This window comes from Hibiscus syriacus, unplaced genomic scaffold, assembly GCF_006381635.1.
Source record: "Hibiscus syriacus cultivar Baekdansim isolate YM2019G1 unplaced genomic scaffold, ASM638163v2 tig00116964_pilon, whole genome shotgun sequence".
NCBI classification, from domain to species: Eukaryota; Viridiplantae; Streptophyta; class Magnoliopsida; order Malvales; family Malvaceae; genus Hibiscus; species Hibiscus syriacus.
The window spans coordinates 3250532-3278470 of record NW_024063489.1 but is presented as its reverse complement, the minus strand read 5'-3'; the positions used below and the strand labels follow the sequence as shown (position 1 = coordinate 3278470).

At 35.1% G+C, this 27939-nt stretch overlaps 4 protein-coding genes across 7 annotated transcripts; all 4 read left to right on the top strand.

Moving 5' to 3' along the window:
- The first annotated feature begins 2949 nt into the window (after positions 1–2949).
- On the top strand, positions 2950–6519 carry LOC120191003 (phospho-2-dehydro-3-deoxyheptonate aldolase 1, chloroplastic-like). The gene is made up of 5 exons (XM_039194009.1): positions 2950–3539; positions 3638–3915; positions 4392–4668; positions 4910–5155; positions 6048–6519. Exons 1-5 carry the CDS (start codon positions 2991–2993, stop codon positions 6309–6311), a joined length of 1614 nt encoding a protein of 537 aa, XP_039049940.1. The 5' UTR covers positions 2950–2990; the 3' UTR covers positions 6312–6519.
- Positions 6520–7624: 1105 nt separating this feature from the next.
- Positions 7625–14061, top strand: LOC120191002 (F-box protein At1g78280-like). Of its 4 annotated transcripts, XM_039194004.1 has the most exons (16): positions 7625–7834; positions 7991–8101; positions 8223–8278; positions 8374–8516; positions 8735–8920; positions 9039–9238; positions 9962–10061; positions 10144–10710; positions 10880–11002; positions 11389–11469; positions 11551–11885; positions 12000–12260; positions 12767–12851; positions 12958–13162; positions 13573–13744; positions 13901–14060. In XM_039194004.1, exons 1-16 carry the CDS (start codon positions 7683–7685, stop codon positions 14037–14039), a joined length of 2916 nt encoding a protein of 971 aa, XP_039049935.1. In that variant the 5' UTR covers positions 7625–7682; the 3' UTR covers positions 14040–14060. The 4 variants fall into 4 exon arrangements, with proteins under 4 accessions (XP_039049935.1, XP_039049937.1, XP_039049938.1 ...); XM_039194006.1 differs by lacking the exon at positions 10880–11002 and having other exon boundaries at positions 13901–14061; XM_039194007.1 differs by lacking the exons at positions 13573–13744; positions 13901–14060 and adding an exon at positions 13423–13524.
- A 997-nt stretch (positions 14062–15058) lies between these two features.
- On the top strand, positions 15059–18867 carry LOC120190848 (synaptonemal complex protein 2-like). Its single transcript, XM_039193887.1, has 11 exons — positions 15059–15303; positions 15395–15444; positions 15662–15869; positions 15962–16087; positions 16241–16339; positions 16986–17662; positions 17739–17987; positions 18073–18201; positions 18281–18349; positions 18414–18524; positions 18652–18867. Exons 1-11 carry the CDS (start codon positions 15147–15149, stop codon positions 18838–18840), a joined length of 2064 nt encoding a protein of 687 aa, XP_039049818.1. The 5' UTR covers positions 15059–15146; the 3' UTR covers positions 18841–18867.
- Positions 18815–22954, top strand: LOC120190954 (synaptonemal complex protein 1-like). The gene is made up of 9 exons (XM_039193962.1): positions 18815–18963; positions 19030–19116; positions 19735–19824; positions 19966–20073; positions 20204–20287; positions 20380–20439; positions 21403–21409; positions 22299–22351; positions 22871–22954. The coding sequence occupies exons 1-9, from the start codon at positions 18889–18891 to the stop codon at positions 22952–22954; spliced, it is 648 nt and encodes a 215-aa protein (XP_039049893.1). The 5' UTR covers positions 18815–18888.
- Positions 22955–27939: the final 4985 nt, after the last annotated feature.

The following is a 27939-nucleotide window of genomic DNA, read 5'->3' as shown; positions in this document are numbered from 1 at the left end:
TGTCACATAGCTTATACATTGTTCTTATGTCTTCTCATAGACATATATTCTTTCTCACGTAGTCACATAAATTCGTATCATATAACATATATCACATGTGTTCATATATACATCATAAATCACATATTGCATATTCATGTAAGCATGTAGATCATGTAACCTATAATAACATACACCCATTTCCATATACTAATGCACACATAAGAATCACATATCAAACAACATTTTAAAAGTCACTTCTTACCATAGTAACTCCATCACTGGCTCATCGCACGCCAATGTTCGTTCAATACCATAAGTACAATTTAAATTGCACTCACCTTAGCCTTGCTTTGATTCAATCCTAATTCTTTGATTATTTCGGAACTTGTTTAGGCTCAATATCTACATAAACATAATTTCTGAAACAATTATCAAAAGCCTAAACCTTATAACTTGGTATTACTAACTTAGGCTAATTTAATGAACCAAAATTCCATTTTTCCTTTAGGGGTGTATTGATGCACTATGGGTGCATCGGTACACAAAATAGCTTCGAAACTTCCATGCATCGATGCACCCCTTAATGCATCGATGCACCTTCAAATTTTGTCTTAGTGCATCGGTAAACACTCATAGTGCATCTATGCACCTGCCCAGAATAGGCTATTTCATACAAAAATCATCAACACTTCACCCAAATTTTTATCTATAAAATCCTTATCATGCTACTAAACTCATCTATAACAACTTTAATTAATTTCTATCATTTCAACACTTTATAATCTCTCATATTTCATCCAAATTCTAAAGGTTAAGAATCATACCAAATTTTTCATGTTATCCAAACTTAATTCTAACGCTTCTAACTTCTTATTCTCATAGATGACAAGTCAAATTCATCCTCCAAATTCATTTAAGCATTCTTATTCAAAATTTCACTTAAAAACCTATTTTTTTTAATCTGTCATAACTCCTTTATCTTTTGATTTTAAGATAACTTAAGCTTTCATTAAGCTTAGTTATCATCTAATGATCAAAACCCAACTTAAATTTCAGCTATTAATCAACAAAATAGAAAACTCACCTTTGCCTTGGAGCCTTCATGGGAGGAAGAAGATGAAGAAGGAAGAAGAGTTTGTAGATAACTCTTCCCCACCCCACGTGAATCATTCATATAAATAGAAAAAAATATCTTTCTTACCAAATGACCTTTTTACCCTTTAATTCCTTTGATAATTACTAATAACTTTTAGAAAATATCTCCGCATAAATCATTGAACTTTTCAACTTTTCCACTTTAATCACCAAATTCTGAAATTTTATAATTTAATCACTAACTCATAGTTTGGGATGTTACAAATATGATCCTATTACATAATGTAAAACTCTTTTAGTTTTACACATATTTAGGACTGTTGGATGAGTGAAAATAGATGAATAAGATTAATAATAGGAAATGAGAAAATATTTATTGGAAAAAAAAATTAATTTCAGCTATCTATTTTATCTCATCCAACTATCTTAAATCTGTGTAAACTAAAAGAATTATACATTAATAGGATTTTATTTTTTAATAATTTAAAATAATTATAAGAAAAATATATATAATTTTAAGGTTAAGTATAAAAAATATCCTTATATTTTCTTAACGATTTTAGATTAAGGATAAGGTTAAATTTCAAAAAACTTGACATCACATGCTCAAAATCTATTATTAATAAAAAATACCATATATATATATATATAATTTTAAATCCACCTTGATGCTAGTTTATATTTTATCATATATATATATATATATATAATTTTAAATCCACCTTGATGCTAGTTTATATTTTATCATATATGGTTTGTTTATAAAGTTGAATTATAAATTCGTCCATATGGTATTTTTGATGTTTGAACTCGATACCTTAAAAAATAATTTGAAATTCACAACTCGAACATGGGAATTTTCGTAACGTGAATTTCATTCTCGTAATGTTAATTTCGTAAATCGAATTCACCAATTTCGCAACTCAATTACCGATATAGATAAACACGGTAGAAAAAATCCGGTCAAAAATATGAATTCGTCGATTTGAAAACTGAGTTGCGAATTTGGAAAATTCGTGTTGCGAAATATAAAATCTCTCATCTTAAAGAAAAAAATCATTTCGACAGTTCGTTTGTTTGGTTAAAATTAAACGAACGAACGGACATGAACATACCCTCGTTCGTGTTTGTTCAATTCATTTACAGGCGTATGTTTAGCTGAGTGATTCATACGTGGACTTAGCAACTGGATGTCCCAGGTTGAAAACCAATCCAGTGCATTTTATGTCCTTTAATTTTTTCTTTAAGATGCGAAATTTTTCGCAACACGAATTTGCCAAATTCGTAACTCAGTTTTTAAATTGTCGAATTCGAATTTTTTACTGGATTTTTTCTACCGTTTTTACCTATATCGGTAATTGAGTTACGAAATTGGCGAATTCGATTTGCGAAATTCGCGTTGCGAATAGTTGTGTTTACCTATATCGGTAATTAGCGTTGCGAAAATTTTCATATTCGAGTTGCGAATTTGGAAATTCTGTTACGAAATAGGAGTTCACGTTGCGAATTTATTGGTTATTTTTACAAATCCAAAAAAATTAATTAAAATCGTATATTATAAGACATTTTCATTCATTGAAATTATTTTATCTTTTAAATAGGTTCGTTACGGTTGCAATAGGTAAGTTTGGGTTAGGCCACCTAATGAGAACATTCCCAAATTGCCCTGGAGTAAAATTCCGAAAGCACCCCCATTTGCCAACTACCAGCAAAGCCACGTCTCTACCAGACACAGCCTTACGCCAGCATTTGTTTATTACATTGTTGTCCGAAACACGAAACAGAATGCACAAACCTCGAAAGCAATTGCTTTTTGGTCGCCCGCCCCCGCCCCCCTCACTTATAAAAACCCTCCTTTTAACTTCATCGCTGTATATTCAGCTACCTACCTCTATCACCAGCAAACAAAAGAAATGGCTCTCACCAACTCCTCCATTCTTCCCACCAACTCCATCCTTCAATCTCAGCCGTCAAAGCCTTTCTCCAAGACTAAGCCATTGTCTCTCATTCGGATCTCCGCCGTCCATTCTTCCGACTCCCCTAAAAACCCCATCGTCTCCGACAAATCTGTCAAGCAGCCTGCTACCGCTCCACTCGCCGCCGCCAAATCTGCTTCCGCGCCTGCCCCTGCTCCACCGCAGAATGCGGTTCCCGGGAAATGGACCGTGGACAGCTGGAAGTCCAGGAAGGCTTTGCAGCTTCCGGAATATCCGGATCAGGCGGAGTTTGAGTCGGTTCTGAAGACTATCGATGCTTTCCCTCCGATTGTATTTGCTGGAGAGGCTCGGAGTCTCGAGGAAAAGCTCGGGGAAGCCGCCATGGGAAATGCTTTTCTGTTACAAGGCGGAGATTGCGCTGAGAGTTTCAAAGAGTTCAACGCCAATAACATTCGTGATACTTTCCGGATCCTTCTTCAGATGGGTGCCGTTTTGATGTTCGGTGGTCAAATGCCCGTTATCAAGGTCAAAACTAAAAAAAAAAAAAATTACCTCACAATTCAACATTTATCCCCATTGTTTTTGCTTCAGAGTCGGCTTATATTTCTGTTTTTGTTAGATAGGTAGGGAGAATGGCAGGGCAATTTGCAAAGCCGAGATCGGAGTCATTCGAGGAAAGGGATGGAGTGAAGCTGCCGAGTTACAGAGGAGATAATGTAAACGGGGATGCTTTTGATGAAAAGTCAAGGATTCCTGATCCCCAGAGAATGATTCGAGCTTATTGTCAATCAGCAGCTACTTTGAATCTTTTGAGAGCTTTTGCCACGGGAGGTTATGCTGCCATGCAAAGGGTTACTCAATGGAATTTGGACTTCACGGAACACAGTGAGCAAGGAGATAGGTAAAATATTTCGATCCCGGTTCAATTGACTTTACCTTTTTTCTATTTTGGGTGTGATATTTTCTTTGATCCAGTATTCAATTTCCACTTGTTTTTGTCATGATCTGTAACTTGAACCACAGTTTGAATATGAACATCCGTTTTGTTGAGTAAATTTATTTTTTAATTTATATGGATGTGGCGTCGAGTATTACTCGTTAGATTTCCAAGGTATCCTTATGTTGTTTTTTTATTGTTCAATTCAGAATCCACTAGATTTTTACCGTTTGCTTTCTGCCCCTGTTTTGGCATGTGCATAAATGATAGATTCTAAACTTTGTAACTCTGACACGGAAATCACGTGGATTTTCTTCTTAAATTTAGTTTTTTTGCTCGTTATTCTGTTTTGGGCTGTTTTCTTTTATATTATTGTTGCTCTTCTTTTTTTAGAAGGTTAAAGTTTTCAAATCTATTTACCCTTTTCTGATTCGAGGTAGGTACCGAGAACTTGCAAGTCGTGTGGATGAGGCCCTTGGATTTATGGCTGCAGCTGGACTTACAGTTGACCATCCTCTCATGACAACAACTGATTTCTGGACTTCCCATGAGTGCTTGCTCTTGCCATATGAACAGTCGCTTACTCGTCTTGATTCTACATCTGGCCGTTACTATGACTGTTCTGCTCATTTCCTATGGGTTGGGGAACGTACAAGACAGTTGGATGGTGCTCATGTTGAGTTTTTGAGAGGAGTTGCTAATCCCCTTGGAATTAAGGTAATTATGTCTAAGTCTAATGTTTTCAAATACTCGAGTTGCATAACTTGTCTAAGAACGAAACATGCGTTGAATTATGTATCTTATAAGACTCAATTGGTAATTAATTGAAATACTTGTAATGCAAGCCCTATTTTGACAAGTGTGCAGTTTTTATGCTCATTCCTTTTTTCGGATAAATATTTTTTTATTTTAAATCGGTGAGAGTGAGATGACTAACAGGTAGGGTATTTTGCTGCAGGTGAGCGATAAGATGGATCCAAATGAGCTAGTGAAGCTGATTGAGATTTTGAACCCTCAAAACAAACCTGGAAGGATTACAGTGATCACAAGAATGGGTGCTGAAAACATGAGAGTGAAGCTTCCTCATCTAATCAGGGCAGTGCGCCTTGCTGGGCAAATCGTCAATTGGGTCAGTGATCCTATGCACGGAAACACCATCAAGGCTCCTTGTGGTCTCAAAACTCGCCCCTTCGATTCCATAAGGGTATGTTAATCATTACTTAACCTCTTGAACTAATATTACTGATAATTCATTGGTGGCATTGTGTGATTCACTTACACATTTGAATTAGGGTCCCCATAAATTAGCTAGTCCAACTAATCCTTTCTCATTATAATATGAAATTACTTACAAGATGGTGCAGTTATATCCTTATTCACAAAATTGGAAGGTTCATGTTAATTGGGGACCATAACTTGTATAGACATTGTTTGCCACTATGACAGACTAACTTCTGATGCTAGAAAAAGATGGACCGTAATTTGTTTGCATCTTGTCATAGAGTAAATGCGGAATGGTTATTAGTAAGTGCTTTATTTTAAATACAATTAACGAAAGTATGGAGATAAACTTGATTTTAGCATTGAAGTCAAACATATTGGCATTGATGGGTTAATGGAATTTGCTCAACTCAGGCAATAAACTTGATTTTAAAATTGATGGCTCACTCATTATGGCGTTCATGATGTAAAGAAATCAAATCAATCATTTTGGGTGGTTGCATTGTGTATCTTCAAATAAAAAATCATTGCATTTTTCCTGGAGGAGAGTTTTGAAGTCAAATATATTATGGTGGGGACGTGGGGTAGGTGAGAAAGAGACTAATTCTTAAAGTTGCTTGGACCAAAATATAAAACGAGATTAGTTAAGCATGATTAAAATAATTTTAGGTAAGACTTTGTTTTCAGATTGGTTGGTGGTCATATTTCCCTATCTCATGATTTGATTCAAAACACATTTTGCAATATAAAATCTCTTTATACCTCTCTTGATGATCCTCAATTTAGGTTGACAGCACTTTGAATGATGTTTCGTTCCTACTTCTATATGGCTGCCAATTATTAGCTGGCTCTTAATTGACATCCATTCTTAACAGGCTGAAGTGAGAGCTTTCTTCGATGTGCACGAGCAAGAGGGAAGCCATCCCGGAGGTGTTCATCTTGAGATGACAGGCCAAAATGTGACAGAATGCATTGGGGGATCCCGGACCGTTACATTTGATGACTTGAGTTCATGCTACCAAACCCACTGTGACCCTCGGTTGAATGCCTCTCAATCACTTGAACTTGCCTTCATTATTGCAGAGCGCCTTAGAAAGAGGAGGATCAACTCACAGCAACCACTGATCGCAGGGATGTAAAGTTGCGGTCAAGGATATAGCCACCAGGCTTACCTAGATGTTTTTCAGTTTGAGATTCTTTAGTTATGTCCTGTATTGTATGCGTATAGTGGACAAAGAAGGTTGAGATTTGAGAGGGAATGAAAAAAGGTTAAGCTATGACTGAATTCTAAATATTAAGAATGTTGTCTTATACAGATACAGGGAAGGCGAGAGCTGATGTTTTCAAGTGAAAGAATAAAGGGGAAAATGTTTGCGTTTCATTTATTAATGTTTTTACCATCAATATTTATGGGTTTTTTTTGTTGATGAAATAATAAAAAGTCGCGCTCTACGTCGGGCTTCATTTTAATGAGTTTAAGTAATATAAAACACGTCACGCTAAACGAAGCCTTTTTTTCATTAATATTTTGTTTTAGCCAAACTTATTAAATTAAAGTAAAGAAAAATGTTAGAAAACTTTGTTTTAGGGGTTGCTCTTTTTTTTCATATTTTTTTGTTATTTTTTTTCATTTTTGTGAACGACAACGAAATCAATCTTGATATTAATTATCGACCTTTGATATTCATTAATTTTTTTCTTTGCTTTATCACAATATATCTTTATTTTTTATTATTTTTTATTCTTAATAATTATGTTATTTTGACATGTCTTATTTTACCTTAATGACATATTTTTCTATATCTTTATAATATATTTTCAGTTGTTTAGTTGTGGTTTTAGTTTTATTTTTTTAGGGTTAGATTTAATATTGTCACGATTAAAAATATGTCACTTATTTGTTATCATGATGATATTTCCTATTTTGGACTATCAGATTGAATTTGGATATGAAATTTGCGTTTGTGGATAGTATTTTCACATCACTCGATTCTGATTTGCGATTTGGTGATTGTCTCTCAATAGCTTTATTCCCTTTCGTGATTCGTTAGCTGAAACTGTAGATCTTTCGTATTTATCTCTTGTTAGATCTTATTTGGTTAAGTTTTTTAACATTTTCCTGATCTCAATTTGCTAGTTTTCTTGTAATAGAAAAATATTTTTTTTTAGTTTACTGTTGTGATTATAAATTTTTATTTTAATTTAGATAATTTCTATTTTTAATAAAATCAACAGTTCCTATAAAAAAATGTTAGAAAATTAATGAAAAGAAATAAGAGAAAAGAGGAAAAGGTAAATGCACGTGGGCATACGCTGAGGAGCAACGGCAAAAGCGCGCGAAAGAAATAAGTTGGCTACGTGGCAGCAGTTCCTGCGTTCTTTAAAGCAAAAATGTCTCAAGGACGACACTACTAAACCAGTTCTTCGCTTGAACCTTCCTTATTTCCTACTACTATTTCCTGTTTGCTGCTACTTTGCCTCGATCGATCCCCCATTCTCTCCGTTGTTCAATGGAAATGCCTCATCAATCGAATATTTCCCCGACCAAAGACCGGCGATCCGACTCCCTCGGCGATTTCAAATATCTCCCCGACGAAGTCATTTGCTCCATCTTAGATCATCTCACTCCTCCAGACCTCGCTCGTCTCGCTTGTGTTAGCAGGTCCTTTCTTTTTTTTTTCTTTTTTCTTTTAGTTTTGTTTTTTCTCTCTCTCTCTCTGTTCGTCTTTACTTTTCCAATTATTATTTTCTCAATTTGAATATCATCTCTTTTGATTGAAATTTCTTATTTATTTCTTTTGGTGTTTGGATCTGTTAGTTTTATGTATATATTCTGCAATGAAGAGCCGCTTTGGATGAGTGCTTGTCTCAAGAAAGTCAGTGTTCAAATTCAATACAAAGGCTCCTGGAAAAAGACAACACTGCATTTGTATTGCTTCTTGCAACTGAGATATAAATTTCTGATTTCCCTTTGACTCAATTTTTAGCATCTTATCTAATTTTGTGGGGATTTCATTAATTTTTATTTTATTTTTTATTTTGCAATTCAGAGAGAATTTGCCCAATGACTATATAGAAGTTTGTAGAAAACCATTGCAGTTTGATGGTATATAGCTTCATGCTTTTGTTTTACCGGAAACGAATGCTTCTCTATTTTGGAAATTATAGTATTGATTAGACTAATCTTTTTCTTTTGGGTAGGTTTTAGCTCTTCATTCTTATACAGAAGATTATATAGGTGCCATACTACATTAGACGAGTTTTCTTTTGACGATAGAAATGTTGAAAGAATAGAAAACATATCTGCGGAACAATTTCATCACGAATATGATGGAATTAAACCGGTATGATATATATTTTTATAATTTTATGTTTGTTCTTAATTACATCAAGTTGTACTCACTACTTCAAATGACTGTAACGGTTTTAGACTTTCACTGCATATTTAAATTTCATGAATTAGAAAAATTCAGTTGCACCATATCTGCATATATTTCGCTCTTCATCAACTACTGTAATAGCATGCTTTTTTGCATGGGGTTCTTGCTGAATGACATTTCAGGTCTTGCTTAATGGATTGGCTGATACTTGGCCTGCAAGGAGTGCTTGGACAATCGACCAGCTTGTGCCCAAATATGGAGATATAACATTCAAGATTTCTTCCTCTTTAAAAATGAAATTCAAGGATTACGTATCTTACATGAAACAACAACATGATGAGGATCCTCTTTATATTTTTGATGACAAGGTGAGCCTATGGTAGTCATAAACTTCATACATTTTCCCCCTCAAGTGCTGGATTATAGTTAATCAGATAATGACCTTTTTGGATAGCTTTGGAAGTGCTTTGATCCTTTGCCTTGCAGTTTGGAGAATCTGCACCTGGCTTGTTGAAAGATTACACTGTGCCCCAAATATTTCAAGAAGACTTCTTTGATGTTTTAGAGAAAGATAGAAGACCACCATTCCGATGGCTTGTTATTGGGCCAGCGAGGTCTGGTGCTTCTTGGCATGTTGATCCAGCGCTTACCAGTGCCTGGAATACTCTTCTTTGTGGTCGTAAAAGGTATTTTGATAAATTACCTCCGTATTTATAAAATGCTTTCATGTTGATGATTTTCGATTTTACACGATGCAACTCAATCAAGCTCAACGTAGTACACATCTGTTCATTGAACTCATATGTGAATATCCTTTGGCAGATTTATTGAATGTCGTATTTTATCAGTTTGACCTTATACCGTTGCACAAAATAGGGGTGAGCAAAGAAATCAAATAAACCGAAAACCAAATTGAACCATAGTATTTAGACCCTTAATGATTCACAAGTTTAAAAACTGTGATTACCCGAACTGAATTCTATTTTTATTTAATTTTTATTTTTATCATATAAAAAGTATTTTATATCTCAAATACTAAAAACAACTTAAAATATCATATAATAATTATTAAGTATTTTTATTTACTTTAAAAATTATTTCTTTTTGAAATATTTATGAAACAAAAATTTGAAACTATTATAAAAAATCATAAAATAAAGCCATTTGATCGAGATAGAGTAAAATAAACAAAAACTAAATTAATATGAAAAAACTGAGCCGAATTGAACTAAAACAAACAGTTCAAAATATCCAAAAAACTTGACCAAACCAAATCACCCTCTCACCCGTGGCACAAACTGGTTGACAATTTATTTTTGGTTGCATAGGATAGTCTGTTTTGTTCCTACACTGTAGTTGAAGAGCTGACATCCAGGATCAGGATGTCATGTGTTAATATTTTTGGACAGATGGGCACTGTATCCCCCAGGAACAGTTCCATTGGGTGTTACAGTGAACGTAGATGACGATGATGGTGATATTAGCATCGATACTCCATCGTCATTGCAGGTATATAGTTCTAATATCCCAGTTCTTGTGTTTTATCTCCTAGTTCTTCACATTTTATAGATCCTTATTTGCTTGTGTACAGTGGTGGCTTGACTTCTATCCACTTCTGGCAAATGAAAACAAGCCAATTGAGTGTACCCAACTGCCTGGGGAAACTATTTTTGTTCCCAGCGGATGGTGGCACTGTGTCCTGAATCTGGAAACAACCATTGCAGTGACACAAAATTTTGTGAATTCTAGAAACTTCGAATTTGTATGTCTAGATATGGCTCCAGGTTACTGTCATAGAGGAGTTTGCCGTGCTGGTTTGCTTGCTCTTGATGAAGGCAGTTTAGAGATCATCGAGAAGAACACGGCCAATGAAAACGACAATTTTAAGTACTCAGACCTGACAAAGAATGAGAAAGATGTCAGAATTTTAAGATCTCAAGAGAGTGAAAATGGAAAAGAAACTTCCAATGGAAGCTATAATTTATGGGAACACGATTTTTCTTATGATATAAACTACTTGGCCATGTTCCGGAATAGTGAGCTGGACCACTTTAGTTCTCCATGGAACTTGGACAATTCCATAGGGCCGCGAGAGTTGAGGGAATGGCTGTCCAAGCTTTGGCTTGGAAATCCAGGCATGAGAGAGATGATTTGGAAGGTACGTCACATTTCTTACAGAAGGAGTATCTTCTTCCAATCAGGCCAGTCTATTTTCATCTTCTCTTTCCCTTTCCATGGATGAGTTGACTAAGCGAAAGTACAAAAATTGTTGAAAAGTTCTTTTGTTTCTAACTTAATATTATTGACTTTTTTGCTAATTGTCTTAGGGAGCGTGTCTTGCACTAAATGCAGATAAATGGTTGGATTGTGCGAGGAAAATCTGCTTCTTTCACAATTTGCCTTTTCCCAATGAGAATGCAAAGCTTCCTGTTGGAACGGGCAGCAATCCTGTAAGTTTATTTCTTTCACGAGTGGAAAGCTAGGGGAACTGCATGTGAGAAATCACTTCAAGGATATTCCAGAATTTGTCATTTCCTTGTAGAGAGGCTTGTTTCTCACTAGTGTCACAATAACCATACTCTACTGGGCACATTAACTTTTGACATAAATGCTTAGAGCTTGATAAGGAGTAGTAGGGAATGGTGGCATTCAAACAACGGTCTTCTGTAACATGTGATCTGACTGTTGTTTACTTAGCATGTTGATATGAGTTTTGTTGCTAAAGGATCTAAGCTTTATGTCATCTGTTGATGACCAAACAGATTTATAAACTCAATCGTGTTATCAACAGAGAATCATTGTATTCCAACTGACTGTTCAAGTTATTCTGCAACAGGTCTATGTAATGGATGAATATGTGATAAAAATCTTTGCTGAAGGAGGGCTGTCATCTTCAATATTTGATTTAGGCACTGAGGTAGCCATATATGTTTATTTATTTTCTACACCTCATGGCCATGAGTGTTTTACATTAAGTTTTACGTTTCTTTCTTTGCAGCTTGAATTCTACAGCGCTCTTTCTGAAGTTAACTCTCCTCTGAAAAATCACATTCCTAATGTATTGGCTAGTGGGATTCTGCACTTGGAAAATGGATCTTACAAAATTGATTCTTGGGATGGTAAAACAGTTCCGAGTGTGATTAGAAACTGTGATTTGATTCCAGAGAAGCTTACAGGTGATGCTTTTCCTTTTGGTGTTCGGAGCAAGAAACTGTTTGAATACAAAAAAGATGTGTCGCCAGAATATGAACCAGACAATTCAGAAGAATCCACTATTATTTTTCTGCCTTACCTTATAACAAAGCGTTGCAAAGGAAAGATATTTGCTAAACTGTAAGACCTTACTTTTCAATTTCTTATTTTTTTAATGAACCTTTACTTCAAGAACCGAAGATGTCAAAACTAGATTGGTGCAATTGTTAATCTTCCATTAAATTTCTATTGCAGAAGAGATGTACTGCCATGGGAAGATGTGCTTAACTTAGCTTCCTTTTTAGGAGAGCAGCTACGAAACCTTCATATGTTGCCCTATCCTTCCTTCAGTAATTCAGCTCTTTCAGAGTTTGAACAAAATAGGAGGTTTTCCTTTGCTAATGGCATGGACATGGAGTTTATTTCCAACGAATCTTATATTCCAGTTGAATGGAAAATCTTTGTGAGAACTCTAATTTACAAGAAGAAGAATGCTTCCAGCCAATTGAGTGATCGGTATACTATCTAATTCGTTAATGGTGATCCTTGATTAACCTTTACAATCACCAGTTTGACAGAAATGTTCTTATTTTTGCAACCAATCATCTTGTGTTTGTTACTTTTTGTCCGTCCAAACTTGGTGTCTGTGTTTTTTCCTCAAAACATTGCTTGCTCCAGGATTCTTGAGAATGACACCAACCACACAGAAATTGACCTGTGCTTCTATCATTACTGTGGGAATCATTTATGCCACCTAGAAATTAGCCTTTGGTCTTTATTTTCCTTTTTGGAGTGGTTGAGCTACTCTTGTTCTTGTATCCGTGCATCCGTATCAATACATCTCAAACTGCTAGATTGTAATGCTGTTATTTCTATCGTCATTCACCGGGGGTGTTAGTGTATTACTTGATCAGCATATAACATTTTCTTAGATAAAGTATTTTCTTAGCCCTTTTACTGTATTTACTTTATCATAACGTTTGGTTATACAATGCCTCTGAAACTCTACACTAAATTTATAGAGGAGGTCCGATTCCTAAAACACTTATAGAGAAAGTTGACGCATACCTTCCAGATGATTTTATGAAGCTGCTTTCCATTTATGAGGTTTGTTGTAGCTTTCTATCCTTTATCTTATTACCTCGTTTTCCTCTTAATCATATGGGGCTGAATTTCTTGTACAATTATACCTAATGCCATTGATTATTGATAGGAAAATGGCAAGAAAAAAGTCGGTAAGCCTTGGTCCTGGATACACAAAGATATTATGGATGACAATATTTATATGGAATGTAAATCTTGCTCAAATGGAATTCCTACACCGAAAAATAATGGTTCAGCGAATGGGCATAGTAATGGTGGGGAAGTAAAATCCTGGCGCCCTAGTTACATCCTTGATTTCAGCAATCTTTGTGTAGGTGAGTGCACTTCTTTAGTTCGACTTTCGGCTTTGCTATGATTAGAGCTATATTTTCATTAATAAATCATTCACCCCTTCTTCCTGCTTTGCTTTAGACATGAGGGTTTACTGATGCTAACAGAAACTAAACTGCACCTTCCAAAAAAATTGGATTGTGTAAATATAATGAACATGTAGTGAGAATGTGAGATAAATGCAAATGAAATCTTCAAGAACTATATGATATTTGCTTATACCTATTAAATATTTAAACTACAGAACTTATCAACATTCTGGTTCTAAGCAAAGCAACTTTTTCCCATGATTTAGAACAAAATGAAGTCGATATCCCCCCCCTTAATTTGTGTCATTTCTCATGAAAGAAATAAAGTACACAAACAGTGAACGGTGAGTAATTGGATATTTCAGGTGATTCTATTTATGACTTGATACCCTTGCATTTAGATGTCTTTAGAGGGAATTCCACTCTGCTTAAGCAGTTTCTGAAAAGCTATAAACTTCCTTTGATGATAAAAAAACCAAAGCAAGGATCAATGGACGGTGGCGATGATAAGTTTGGACGACTTTCGTACCATGCCATGTAAGCAATTATCGTTACTTTATTTCCCTTGATATATGTTGTGTTTTTCAAATGCCATATCCACGTTTTGCCAGTTTTTTTTTTTGGGGGGGGGGACAAGTTCAGCATAAGGCCATTAAGAGCTGCAAAACTTATATGGGATATTTGGATGTACAGGTGCTTCTGTATATTGCATGATGAGAATGTATTGGCTACTCTATTTAAAGTATGGAAGGAACTTAGAACAGCAGAGTCGTGGGAAGAAGTTGAGCTAAAAGTTTGGGGAGAATTGAATGATTATGAAGGCTTTCCCTGATGCATATAATTGAGTTCACATAAGAGCACACTAATGATTGCTTACTGCGTTTGATCCATTACTTAGATTATTTGATCCTCTTTGGTTTCCCTTTTTAATATTGATATTTGTCGATACCTTCTGCAGAAGTTGGAGTTATAAGAAGCAGGAAAATAATCCATGTTTTTGTTTTCACATTTTCTTACATTATAATTTATACTCCAGTTTTTGAATAGTTTGTTTTACATTCACAGAATGAGAATTATTCTCCTTTTGGGAAAAAAATAATTGTTTAATTACAATACTGATTTCAGAATTTGTATATTTTGTGGTAACTAATGGACTTTCTACTGTAATTAAGCAATCGTTTTTTATGAACTTTCGGATACCTCAATAATACTGTAACTACAGTATTAAATTATACAAGTTCGTATGAGATAATTGTATGTATAATTTAAAATTTTATATAAATCTAAATTTATAATAATTAAATATAATAACATTCGAAAATAATAGTTGAAATCATATATGTAACTAGCGGGATAATGAAGTTTATTTTTATATTATTTAATACGAGTTTTATGGGATAATAAAGTTTATTTTTATATTATTTAATACGAGTCTCTTTTTATGCAAATAATAGGTGAAACAATATATGTAAATAATTGTTTTTGTTTATAATTTTTTTAACTATGCAGATGTAGTTGTTCGAATTTAAAATTTCATGAGAGAACAATATTCATTTTAATTACTGAGGTCATTCAATGGGTTCGAAATTACAATTATAGAATTATTAGATTAAGCTAATCGTTTTTATAATAAAAATATCTAATATCTAATATAGTTCTTAGTGAGTTTATATAGTAACATTGATACACTATTGAAGAGTAATACAGGTTGCTAGCAGACGCTGCATAGCGTTGCAATAGGATCGGGCACATGCAATTAAACTGCCGCGTTAACCGACTTACCCCGTCCTTTAAAATACCAGCTCTCCTTCGCGCCTAATCCATTTTTCAAATATTCTCTCTCAGAACACATTCGGATTTTCAGAGGGAGAGCTGTCGAAAGAGATTGAAGCGAAATTTCCTGAGTTTTGTTGGCATATTTGACCTTCGATCTTTGATCATGCAGAGACTAGGGTTTCCAAGCGTAAAAAACTTTGATCAATTCAAATCCTTATCACGATCCGGCTCTGGAGCCGCGAAAACCTTCCAATTCTCTTCGCGCCCGTCTTCTGATTCAAGTTCTCTGGGAAGTTTCGCAAATTTGAAACTTACTGCAGGTTTTAATAAAAAAATTGCTCTAGTTATGTAAGTTATCGAACGATCCGAACATTTTTTTTATAATTCTTGGCGTGTTTTGTTTGCTTCTAGAGAAACTTGTTAAAGAGCAAGCTTCTGTGAAGACCGATCTCGAACTGGCGGTATTCTCTCTCTCTACTTCGGACTTCTTCTTCCTCCTCCTCTTTGATGTTCATTCAGCTTCGTGCAAAACATGCAGATTCAAGAGTTCTTTTACTCTTTACTGTTCTTGATTTTGTTTGTTCTTCAATCATATAATATGGTTTAGTCTCACGAGATAATGAAGATCTATTATTTTCATTTTTAGTGCTATTTTACCAATCATTTCAACAACTGCAGAATTGCAAGCTGAAGAAATCAATGGACCATATCCGGATATTGGAGGAAAAGTTACAGAATGCTTTCAACGAGAATGCTAAGCTCAAAGTAAAGCAAAAGGAAGATGAGAAGCTCTGGAAAGGTCTGGAGTCCAAATTCTCTTCAACTAAGACTCTTTGTGATCAACTCACAGAAACATTACATCATTTAGCCAATCAAGTTCAGAATGGTAGGTGTTTTATACATATGCAATTCAATGTCCCTTTTATTTATGAAATACCATGTATTGTTTTAAGTATTTTTATTTATGTTCTTAAATAGCTGAGAAAGATGAGGAATTTTTCGAAGTCAAAGTGGCTGAAGGTTCAAAAGCGATAGACTCACTGAATGAGCAATTGGATGACCTTTCATTGAAGTTAAGTTCTGCTGAGGAAACTATCAGAAACAGTGAGTTACTTTTATTTTCTTCGCGCAAAATCACCATTCTTCATTCGTGATGATTGTTGATATATTTTTTTTAATAAGAACAAGAGCAGAGCATATTGCATTATGTGATTTATCATTCTTCAATGTGTTGGACATTTGATATTTCCAATGCAGGTGGAAAGAAAATAGAAGAACTCAAATTTGAGAAAGAGGAAAATGATAGGTTTTACAGGGATGAACAGCGCAAAACTGAGAACCTCATTGAGGAAAAAGGTGAGCACATTAGTTGGCTGAGTTGGTATAGAGGCTTTCTCTGAAAGAGTACTAAGTGATTGCATTAGTTATTAGATAATTTCACATGAATATATAGCTTCGATTCTAGATTAATGTCTTGGAAGATGTTTGAAGTTTCTTCATGAATACATAACTTACATGCCTCATATTTCAATCTTTCCTGCGTTACACAAATAAGTTACTTGAATCAATCTAGGGGCAGATTCTACCTAAAACATTAAGATAGAAAAGGTTAATAATTGGTAATTTTATTTTAATAATGATAATCATGCTCTAATTATCATTAAGGCTCTTGTGAAATTGAGCCTAGTACTTATCATATCAGTCTTGCTAATGATCCTGATTGGCAAGATAACAAAACCATTGAATAAGTTTCTTACCAATTTGACCTTAGGATGCTTGGTACTCCCATATTTTAAGGCTAGTACTCCCATGTTTAGAGGAAAAAACAAAGACATTTCAATTTTAAATAGGTCAATTTCTAACATATCCCTTAGGATAGGGGACCTTTTGATTGAAGAAAACATTACTGGAGCATGTTGATTGTTTTTTAGGTGCAACTTTTAGCCATGAAACATAGTGTTTGATTCATTAAAAGCATCCTCGTGTAATCTTTTGCATGCAGATGCTCTAATAAAGAAATTTGAAGCAACCGTAATTTCAAATAAGCAGGCTGCTGAGATTTTGAACTCTAAAATGGGAGAAGTTCAGCTTGAGCTGAGATTAAAAGAGGATAAGATAAAATGTTTGCTAACCACCCAGGAGAATTTGGAGAAAGAGAACAGTGATCTTCTGTTGAGCAATAATGAATATGCTAAAAAGCTATCAGTATTGCTCCTGGAGATAAAACATCTTGAAAGTTTTGTTGCTTTGTTGTCTGCACAGTTGGTTGAGCTGGATGTACAAAATATGACTTTTAATAACAAGTTTGATACACTAAACTCTCTCTACGACACTTGCTTTAAGTTAGTCCAACAGGAGAGAGATCTTGCAGCTGAGAATGCCCAAAAGAAGTATGAGCAACTCCATGATAAATTCTTGTGCATAACATCGGAAAGGGATGCATTAGAATTGGTTAACCAGCAGTTAAACAGTAAGATCATTGAACTTCAGAAAGCCCAAGAGTCTGCTATGGCACAGCTTTCAGAAGAATGCCATTTAGCTGAAAAGAGAATCCAGAAGTTGGAGTCTGAAGCAGAAAATCTAGTATCAAAGAAGATTGAAACAGAAAAGTTGATTTCAGAACTGGAGGAGAAGATTGACAGACTATCCGAAAGTTCAAGATCATCCGAGAATAAAATGGTTTAAATATGTATTCAAATTTTATCTATTTGAGCTATCCTTATTGCTAACATAAGCCAATTTTCTTGTCCTGCAGCAAGATCTAATGCTGAAAATTTCAGCTTTGGAAATGGAGAATAAAGATAATACAGAGAAAATGCAAGCAGAGATACATGGAAAAATAGAAGAAATTGATAACTTGGGAAAGGAACTGGAGAAACATGAGGCACAGGAAGTTTATTTGGAGACACAAGTTAGTCAGCTGCGGATCATGGTAGAGGAAAAAGAACAGCTTATCCTGCAATATAAAGAAAGGGAAAAGAAGCTGGAAGATCAAATTTCTGAGGTTTAGAAAACAGTAATAGAATATGTACATTTGAAACTCTTATGCAGACTTTGAAATAAACTTAAGATTCTGAATGTTTTTGCAGAATCAGGCAATTCTGGAAACAGCTGAAAGTAAACTTGTGGAAGCTAGGAAGCAGTATGATGTGATGCTAGAAAGTAAGCAGCTAGAGTTATCTAGACACTTGAAAGAGATATCTCAGAGAAATGATCAGGTATCATTTTTTTCCCTTCAATGTGAGGTGAATCCTTTAAGATTGCAATCACATTAATAATTTTGAGGACATTGCTCAGGCTATTAATGACATGAGGAGGAAATATGACATGGAGAAGCAGGAGATTGTCAAACTAGAAAAAGAGAAGGTTAGCTTATGATTTTTATGTGTTGCTAGATGCAGAAAATAGTGGTTCTCACTTAATCTTTCAGGTTGACAAAGTTGTTGGAGAAATGGAACAGAAATGCGACCAGAAGGTTGTAGAGTGCAAAGAAGAATTAAGGCTGCAGTTGTTGACCATTCAAGAGGAAAATGCTACCGTAGTATGGCTCTAGAAACTGATGCAAACTTAAGATCAAGTTGTTTGTTATCTCTTTATGCATGTAGGATGCATTAGTCACTTCTATGATACTGCAGGCTGTAAATCCTAATGTCTTTCTTGTTTTGTAGATCACTCGTCTTCAGCAGGAGCATGATAGAAAGGAACAGAATCTCAAAGCTGATCACCATGAGGAGCTAAAACGTTCCCAACTTCAGGTAGAAGAGGAACTGAGAAAGGTATCTACACTGTTAAGCTTTAAGTTTGAATTATTCATATTAGTATCAAATGTATTTAATTTGGTAATACTAATAGTTTAATAATTGGTCTAGAAAACAACATCTCTTAGGAATGAGCATGAAGTTCAGATGAAAGCATTAAGATGTCAATTTGAAGATGAGTGCAAAAAGCTTCAGGAGGAGTTAAGTCTCCAGAAGACCAAAGTACGTATTTCCTTCTTTTATTTAAATGTCATAATATTTTCTCTGATCTATGTTAATGTGTTGTAGGAAGACAGACAGAGAGCTCTATTACAACTGCAGTGGAAGGTCATGAGTGACAAGCCACAAGAGGAACAAGAAGTGAATTCGAGAAGGGTTTGTTTCTTTGATATATTGCTCCCTTTCATTCTCTTCCTGTGCAAACTGTCACATTAACCTTTTCATATTTTCCAAATGAGCGGTACTGACCTCCACTGTTCAATGTGTATAGCTAGGCTCCGCAATGATCACTTATACCGAAATATTTCATTATATAGTGTTTGTCTTATAAAGACAATTTCCAATTTTTGATATTTACTGGATTTAAATTCATCGTGTATTGAGCAAGGTTGGAACTATTTCTTTGCATGATTGATCGAATCTATGCTTTTGGAAAGGGAAGCAAAAGCAGATGGAGGGTAGTAATGAAGCATCATAGAGTAGGTGGTCATGTATGTCACCAAATACCACTGTGGCAGTGAGGACCATACCTTAGAGTTTATGCTGAAATATTTATTTCTACAAAGGCAACATACACTAAAACACTCACAAAAACATGCATATTTGGCAGACAGATCTATTTCTTGTTTTAAGTTATTTGGGGTCAGAAACATTATTTTGTATGATTTGTCCTGGAGTGGGATTCAGATGTGGAATCTTTCGTTAAGCATTATTAAAATGTCAAGTGGCATTTTACAATTATCTAAAAGCCATCAATTTGATGGATCTTTGCAGGATTATTCCATTCCTTCAGTTAAGAAGAATGGTTCTGGTTTTGAGAAAAGAACTCAACATGCTCTTGTAAGGCCAGAGGAAGAAGAAAAGGTAACAGAGAGCAAAAAAATAATTTTGACTCCCTGACTAAATTTTAATAATAATTATGTCACAGTGATTGCTTTCTGTATTGTCTACTGAAATTGCCATATTATATAAGGCACCTTAAATGTGTTTTTATATTGTTTACAGCAATCACCATTCGCAGGTGTAACACAAACACCAGTGTCAAAATTGTTGAAGAAAGTAGAAAATACCAACACAGGAAGTGTAATGAGCATTCCTAAGCATCATAAGAAGGTAAAATAATTCTGTTGGCCCTTCTTTTTCCCCATTTGCGGTTAGGTTGGGAAAAAAAGGATAAATATTTGGTTAGCGGGTCCTGACACATCCTCAAAACCTCCTTCATCTTACCTTATGGCATTGGCAGGTAACCCACCATGAATATGAAGTTGAAACTTCCAATGGAAGAACAATCACAAAACGAAGAAAAAGAAGTACAGTCTTATTTGAGGTATGTACCTAACACCATTTTAAGTCCATGAAAAGTTTGTATACACTTACACACAATCGATGCTGAACTTCCTTGTCTGATGTTTACATCAGGATCCAAGGAAAAAGAAGGTTCGGACACCAAAAACTAATAATGCTGGAAGTTTTGTTCAGGTATTCAAATTCTAAAGACTTATATTTTAGCAGGAGAAAAAAGAAAAACCAAAACTAGCTACGTCATTTGGGGATTAACAGTTAAATTTTCATTCTTTAATACCTTCCCCTTCACAGTTCTGACATCTAACAATGACATCGCCAAATTAACTGAACATATGAGTTGAGATTTTTGTTCTTGTTTGATTTATACGTATGGTCATGCTCATATGTCTAGCTTCTTAGTGGATGCCGTTAGAAACAGTAGAGGAAACAAATTCCAGTATGTTATTAATAGAGTATTGCCTGCAACTAATAATTCCGTCCTTTAGAAAAATGCTGAAGCCCAAATATTTTAGGATCGTTTCTTGAGCATTTAAATCACAGTGTTATTTTTTTTCCCAACATTAGAGAAACTCATTATTAATACATTCATCATGAAGGGAACTAAGGGAAGTCAACCGTTTGCTACAAATATCGGTGATTTGTTTTCAGAAGGTTCTCTAAATCCGTATGCAGATGACCCATATGCATTTGATTAAAGGTACTGTTATTTATCTATTCTAGAATTGAAGTTCTAGACAAGATGCTTCTGTTTGGTTTTTTATTTTTTTCTATTTTCTTTGGAATAGCAGAAACTAGCTACCTTTGCCCGCCATTGGGCAATTGAATTGGGGGAATATTTGACTTAAATTACTATTATCTACACTCAACCATTTTGTACCACCTAAAATGGTCCAACGGAATTGATTTTTGGTTCTTGATCATTCTTCCTAATTAAGAATTTGAAGTTCGACATGGCAGGCTTGATTGTATGAGTGCCCCGTCATTCTGAGTTGGTTTAGCATCAAATTATTCAAAAGAGATGAATTCAAAACTGTCATTAGATATTCTAAAGCAGCGCATCTTTTGAGTTTCCTACCAAACCGTGGTTTCATCTAGACTTGACTGTAATTTTATCTTGACATTGATGCTTATTTGCAGGATGGATGTATTTGATGTTGACACCTGAAAACAGCCTTAAATTTTCCCCCTGTTTCAAAGAGCCTTTTTTCGCTTGTTTCACTGATGGGCTGTAGGGATGAATTCAATCATTCTTTCTGCTTGCAAGAGACATGTGATGGTCTGATTTTGTGAAAATATAGTTGAGACCCTTTATCTGCTACATTCCGGCATGTAAACAATGTTAGATAAAAGACTTGTTAGGGTGTTTAGAAAGAAACTTACTTGGAAATTGTGTGCAGTGTGTTCAGACTGAAGTCGTGATGAAATCAGGCGATGGGCTGATAGATATATGGTTTTTTGCTTATCTGAAGCTTGCTCACTCTGAACTAACAATTACATATTCCTCTTTTTCTTTTTCTTTTTCCTGGAATGCAAATTTGAGATATCATAGTTCACTTGATTGGGCGTATGGATTTAAAAATTTGAGCATGCAATTTGTTTACCAGATTGAAAAGCCTAAGCTAGGAGTATTAAACTGGCGGGGATAGGTGTGGTTACTTTGTTTACTATACCTTTGTGGTACCTATTGCTAATATTCATTCTAACCAAAAGAAAAGAAAAGAAAAAGGGACAAACTTTTTCAAATTCCTCTTCTGTAGCCCCTCCCATTTTATGTATCGACTTGTTCTGTATGGGATCTATAACTCCCCTTCAGCATTCATGCCGTTTATCTGACTTAAACCTATGTTATATGGGTTTTGTGTCTTTCTTTAAAGTAATCATGTCCGATTCATATCTGGAGAGAAGCAGGAGGATATAACCTTTGGAGTATATGAAGGAACTTTAAAATATTAAGTATATTAGTGTCGAACATATATATTTATATCCAAGCTATAATAGTTTCATTTCTGGTTCTTTGGTGCAACTGTTTTCAGATCAATTAGCAAAGCAAGTCAGAGACTCAGAATACACTGGGGTATCTGGTCAGGTGTTTCTTTTAATCCTTAACAGCATGTTTGAAGAATTTAACTTTTTCACGAATTCCATGTAATATGATTTAGTATTATGCAATCACTACAAAGCAACATAATATCAGTTAGCCTTTCATGGTGAACAGAAGTTTATAGATAGCGTTCTTTGTTTTTGTTTGCCTTAGCAAGATAGTATCAGCTACACTGAAATATTGTAGTAAAGTAAATATAAACAGAGAACGATAGAGAGGCTGAGGAATAAAGAAGCAATTCATTAATTCTTCCCTGAATATTCAGATTACAAGTGTTGGGATATATACAAGTTAACAAATATTTGAAAACAATTTGTTCCTTGAGAAAGATCATAACTATTTTGTGACATTGTCCAATCACTCTACGTGACATTGGTACACTCCACCTCTCCTAGGAAACTCTTCTCAAACTTTAGCTTATATTGCTATTTCTTAAGCTCATGTTCATATTATTGTAGATGAATAAGGTTCTAGTTTTGCTGTCTGTCTGTTTGAATTTTGTAGCACCATGTCACAATGGAAGGAGAGTTAGGGCTGGAAGGATTTGATTTGGGGAAATATCGAAGAAGGAAATTGGGGAGGCAGTAGCAGGAATTGGGGAAAGAGAGAAGGGAATTAGGGATCAAAGGGGATTAGGGATTTCAATGATATCTGGAGTGGGAGAGACTGAAGTAGAGAAGGAAATGGGTTATACGGTAATGGGTCTGGGTTAAAAGAGTAAGTGGGCTTTAGTTACTTAGACCCAACTAAGTAGATCAGTGGGTTTATTTGTTTGGGTTTGGGGTTATATGAATCCAAAATGGATGGATAGAAGGATGAAGGGGTGAGTCAGCATTTTAGGCAGTTATTTTGTTAGACAGCTGTGGTATTTGTTTATATATAATTGTACCAAAATCTTTTAAGGGTATCTAATGAACGAGAGCACGTTTTCTGTACCTATTTCTTCTATTTCTGAAATCCCTAGAAAATTCTTCTAAAATTCTATCCTAAAACGTAACAATTGGTAATCAGAGTTGAGTTTTAGTGATCCAAAATCAAGTTTTCAAGTTGGGAAAGACGAGAAAAATGAAAAAAACTGGAATCACAGAAGTACCAGAACAATCAGCAGTGGAGGTTAAGGAGGAGACTTTACCTTCTTGGTGGGCTGGGCAGAAAGAAGAGTTGGAAGGGAGGATACAAACATTAGAAGAAGGAATGACTGAGAACAGAGGGTATTTGCAGAGGATCCTACAGCTGGTCAATCAAGCAGCTAAGGAGAAAGATTCACCTCAGTCAGTGAAGAATCAAGCAACAGCAGTTGAGAAACAGGAAAAAAATGGAGGTAAACAACCATGTTTGATTACGGTTCTTAGTGAGCATGAGAAATATACTTTTCAACCTAATGAACCAGGGATATTAGCTTCTAAACCTGTGGGGTTTGCTGATCATCAAACTGTTAATTCGAGGTTGCAACAAGAAAATCGGATGGGTAGATCTAGTGAGATTAAGGGGGAGATGAACATGTGGACATTAGAAGCTATTTTAAGAATTCTTTTGGGAACACAAGTTTTGTACTACCCAGACCAAAATTGGAGCTACCAATGTTTGATGGTAACAATCCTAGGGGTTGGATTAGGAAATGTCAAAAAAAAATTACTTTGTTTGGAATATTAGAGGAGCAGAAACTGAAAATAGCTGCTATGTATTTAGTGGGGAGGGCTGAAACCTGGTTTGATGGTTATATTATGCAGAAGTATAAAGTGACATGGCATGAATTTGAAGATGACTTGCGTCATAGATTCTGTGATAGAAATTATTATGATATTATTGAAGAATTTAATAAATTGATGCAGAAGGGTAGTGTGGAGGAGTATCAAGAAAAGTTTGAAGAATTGAGGCCTTACTTGTTGCAACAGAACATGCATTTGGGGGAGAATTATTTTGTGTCCAGTTTTATTAGTGGCCTCAAGGAGGAATTAAAACATAAAGTGAAAGTGCTGGAGCCTAAGAACTTATCTGAAGCTTACAGGCAAGCTAAATTATATGAGTTGGCCAATGAGATTGAAGGGAAGAAGTACAAATCTCCTAGTAATTTTTTTTCTTACACTCCTACCAATAGTCAACAGAGCAGTGACAATAAGAATTTTTTGCCTAAGTCTGTTCCTCCTACTACAAATACAAAACAGAGTTTGATGGACTATAGAAGGGCTAACAATTTGTGTTTTAAATGTGGGGAAAAGTTTGCTCTTGGGCATCAGTGCAAAATCAAACAATTAAATTGTATGGAGGAAGAAGAGGAGTCTGTTGAAAAAGAAGTAACAGAAGAAGAGTCTGGTGAATTGGAAGACCCAGAAAAGGAAGCTTTGGAGATTTCTATTAATTCTATTACTGGTAATGTGGGGCATACAACCTTAAGAATACAAGGTTATATCAGAGGCAAACCCATTAATGTATTAATTGACAGTAGCAGCACTCATAGTTTTGTGACTCCTAAGTGGGCTAAGGAAGGGATGGAGTTAGTACAAACTCAACCATTAGTCATCATAGTAGCTAATGGTGAGAAACTGTTCAGCACTGCTAAGAGTAATAAAGTGAGTTAGAAGATGCAAGGATATGAATTCCAACATGATTTCAGAGTGTTGTCTTTGGGAGGTAGTGATATGGTTTTAGGAGTAGATTGGATGGATGAGTTCAGTCCCATAGTAATGGATTTTAAAGCCAAGACTATTAGTTTTGAGAAGGAGGGGGAAAATGTTACTATTAGAGGCACTAAAAAATTACCTCTAATCAGACCAATTACAGGGGAAAAGTTTCAGAAGTTAGCTGTTAAAGATGTTGAGTTGAGTGGGGAAGTTTATTTGTTAAATGCAGAAGTGGTAGAAAGCACAACTCCTCCAATACTTCAAGATCTTTTGCAAGAATTCCAAGAAGTATTTGAGGAACCAAAAGGAATGCCTCCTAGAAGGAAACATGATCATGCCATTGTTCTTAAACAATAGACAAAACCAGTCAACCTTAGACCCTACAGATTTGCTCATCATCACAAGGCTGAAGTGGAGAAACTAATTGCTGAAATGTTGTCTTCTTCTTTTATTCAAGTAAGTAAAAGTCCTTTTGCTTCCCCATGCTTGCTTATTAAAAAGAAGGATGAAACATGGAGATTTTGTGGACTATAGGCAACTTAATTATACTACAATTAAGAATAAGTTCCCTATTCCTATAGTGGAGGATTTATTAGATGAACTGAATGGAGCTACTTTCTTTTCAAAAATTGATTTGAGGTATGGTTACTGGCAAATTAGAATCAAAGATGAGGATGTTCACAAAACTGCTTTTAGGACTCACCAAGGGCATTATGAGTTTAAAGTAATGTCATTTGGCCTTACTAATGCTCTAGCTACTTTTCAGGCTTTGATGAATGATTTGTTTGGAGTATATTTAAGAAAATTTGTTCTGGTGTTTTTTGATGATATACTGGTTTACAGTCCTAGCTTGGTAGATCATAAACATCATCTCAAGATAGTTTTAGACATTCTGTTGAAGAACAAGTTATATGCCAAAATGAGTAAATGTTTTTTTGGACAACAACAAGTAGAATACTTGGGACACTTAATTTCAATTAATGGGGTAGCAATTGATCCTGCTAAAATTAAGGCTATGCAACAGTGGCCTTTGTCTAAGAATTTGAAGGCTTTGAGAGGATTCTTAGGTTTAACAGGATATTATAGAAATTTTATTAAAGGGTATAGTGAGTTGAGTAAGCCCTTAACAAATATGTTGAAAAATGAAGGATTTTATTGGTCTGTAGAGGCCAGAACAGCTTTTGAAGAATTAAAAGGGGTAATGTGTTCAGCTCCAGTTTTGGCTTTACCTAATTTTGAGCAGAAATTTTTTCTGGAAACTGATGCTAGTTCCAGAGGAATTGGGGCTGTTTTATCTCAAGCAGGGAGGCCTATATCTTACTTAAGTAAGGCTTTGAGGCCAAAACATGTAGACCTTTCTATTTATGAAAAGAAATACTTGGCCATTTTAATGACAGTATCTCATTGGAGACATTATTTGGAGAGTGGTTCATTTGTAATTAAGACAGACCATGAGCCTCTAAAACACTTATTAGAGCAAAAATTAACTACCACTATCTAGAAGAAAGGTCTTACTAAGTTACTTGGCTTGGATTATACAATTCAGTATAGAAAAGGCAAAACAAATAAGGTGGCAGATGCACTTTCTAGACAACAAATGAATTCTGGTGAGTTTTTGCAAATGGGAGTTACTGTTATAGTTCCTACTTGGGTGCAGGATATTGAACAGAGTTATGAAGGTGATCTATTAGATCATGAGAAAATTCTTATTTTACTCATTCAACCTGATAAGATTGAAGATTGGAAGAGAATTAAAGGAGTTTTATACTTTAAGGACAGAATTTATGTGGGCAACAAAGGTGATCTAAGACAGAAAGTTATTGTGGCTTCACATGATTCACCACAAGGGGGTCATTCAGGCATTCAAGCTACTTACCAGAGGATTAAGGCTTTTTTTTGGCCAAAGATGAAGCTTATGATTCAGGAACATATACAGTAATGTGAGGTATGTCAGAGAACTAAGATTGAACACATTTCCAAGCCAGGGCTACTAAAATCTATTTTAGTTCCAAATAATGCTTGGGAAGTTATAACTATAGACTTTATTGAAGGGTTGCCACATTCAACAAAGTACAACTATATTTTGGTAGTGATTGACAAGTTTACTAAGTATGCTCATTTTATGCCTTTGTCACATCCCTACACAGTGGTGCAAGTTGCTAAAGTCTATTTGGATCAAGTTTATAAGCTTCATGGTCCTCCTAAGATAGCTATTTCTGATAGAGACAAGACTTTTACTAGTCTATTCTGGCAAGAGCTACTTAAGCAATTAGGGACAACTACACTTTTTAGTACTGCCTATCATCCTGAGACAGATGGCCAAAGTGAAAGACTCAACCAATGTTTAGAGCAGTATCTTAGATGTATGTGTTTTTTAAAACCATCTTGGTCAAAATGGTTAGCTCAAGTAGAGTGGTGGTATAATACTAATTACCACTCTTCTATAAAAATGACCCCATTCGAAGCCTTATATGGCTATAAGGCTCCTATTCTGAGTTGGTCAGGGGATGCTAGAGTGGATGCAGTACAAAATTTAATGTAAGATAGAGAGCACTTCAATGCATTACTACGTGAACAACTGCTTAAAGCCAGTAATAGAATGAAACAGATTGTGGATAAGCATTGTACATAAAGGGATTTTCAGGTAGGAGAGGAAGTTTACCTGAAGCTTCAGCCGTATAGACAAACCTCACTTGCTTTACGAAGAAACTTAAAGCTCGCTGCTCGATATTTTGGTCCCTACAAAATACAGAAGAAAATTGGTCAGATTGCATATCAACTGGAATTGCCACCAGATTCCAAATTACATCTCGTGTTTCATATTAGCTTATTGAAGAAGAAAATAGGAAAGCGGGGACTTATCTTGCTGAATCCTCCAGAAACGTCTTCAGACGATCATTTGAAAATCTACCCAACAACTGTGTTGAACCGCCGAGTGGTGAAACGACAGAA

Excerpts from the sequence above, each read along its gene's own strand:
- LOC120191003 (XM_039194009.1), top strand. The coding sequence starts at position 2,991 with ATGGCTCTCACCAACTCCTCCATTCTTCCCACCAACTCCATCCTTCAA. Across the intron at positions 4,669-4,909 it reads CTAATCCCCTTGGAATTAAG|GTGAGCGATAAGATGGATCC; the intron begins GTAATTATGTCT and ends ATTTTGCTGCAG. Across the intron at positions 5,156-6,047 it reads GCCCCTTCGATTCCATAAGG|GCTGAAGTGAGAGCTTTCTT; the intron begins GTATGTTAATCA and ends CATTCTTAACAG.
- LOC120191002 (XM_039194004.1), top strand. The coding sequence starts at position 7,683 with ATGGAAATGCCTCATCAATCGAATATTTCCCCGACCAAAGACCGGCGA. Across the intron at positions 10,711-10,879 it reads TGAGAGAGATGATTTGGAAG|GGAGCGTGTCTTGCACTAAA; the intron begins GTACGTCACATT and ends TAATTGTCTTAG. Across the intron at positions 13,163-13,572 it reads TTTCAGCAATCTTTGTGTAG|GTGATTCTATTTATGACTTG; the intron begins GTGAGTGCACTT and ends TGGATATTTCAG.
- LOC120190848 (XM_039193887.1), top strand. The coding sequence starts at position 15,147 with ATGCAGAGACTAGGGTTTCCAAGCGTAAAAAACTTTGATCAATTCAAA. Across the intron at positions 15,870-15,961 it reads AGCCAATCAAGTTCAGAATG|CTGAGAAAGATGAGGAATTT; the intron begins GTAGGTGTTTTA and ends GTTCTTAAATAG. Across the intron at positions 17,988-18,072 it reads TGGAAGATCAAATTTCTGAG|AATCAGGCAATTCTGGAAAC; the intron begins GTTTAGAAAACA and ends ATGTTTTTGCAG.
- LOC120190954 (XM_039193962.1), top strand. The coding sequence starts at position 18,889 with ATGAAAGCATTAAGATGTCAATTTGAAGATGAGTGCAAAAAGCTTCAG. Across the intron at positions 19,825-19,965 it reads GGCCAGAGGAAGAAGAAAAG|CAATCACCATTCGCAGGTGT; the intron begins GTAACAGAGAGC and ends TATTGTTTACAG. Across the intron at positions 20,074-20,203 it reads TTCCTAAGCATCATAAGAAG|GTAACCCACCATGAATATGA; the intron begins GTAAAATAATTC and ends TGGCATTGGCAG.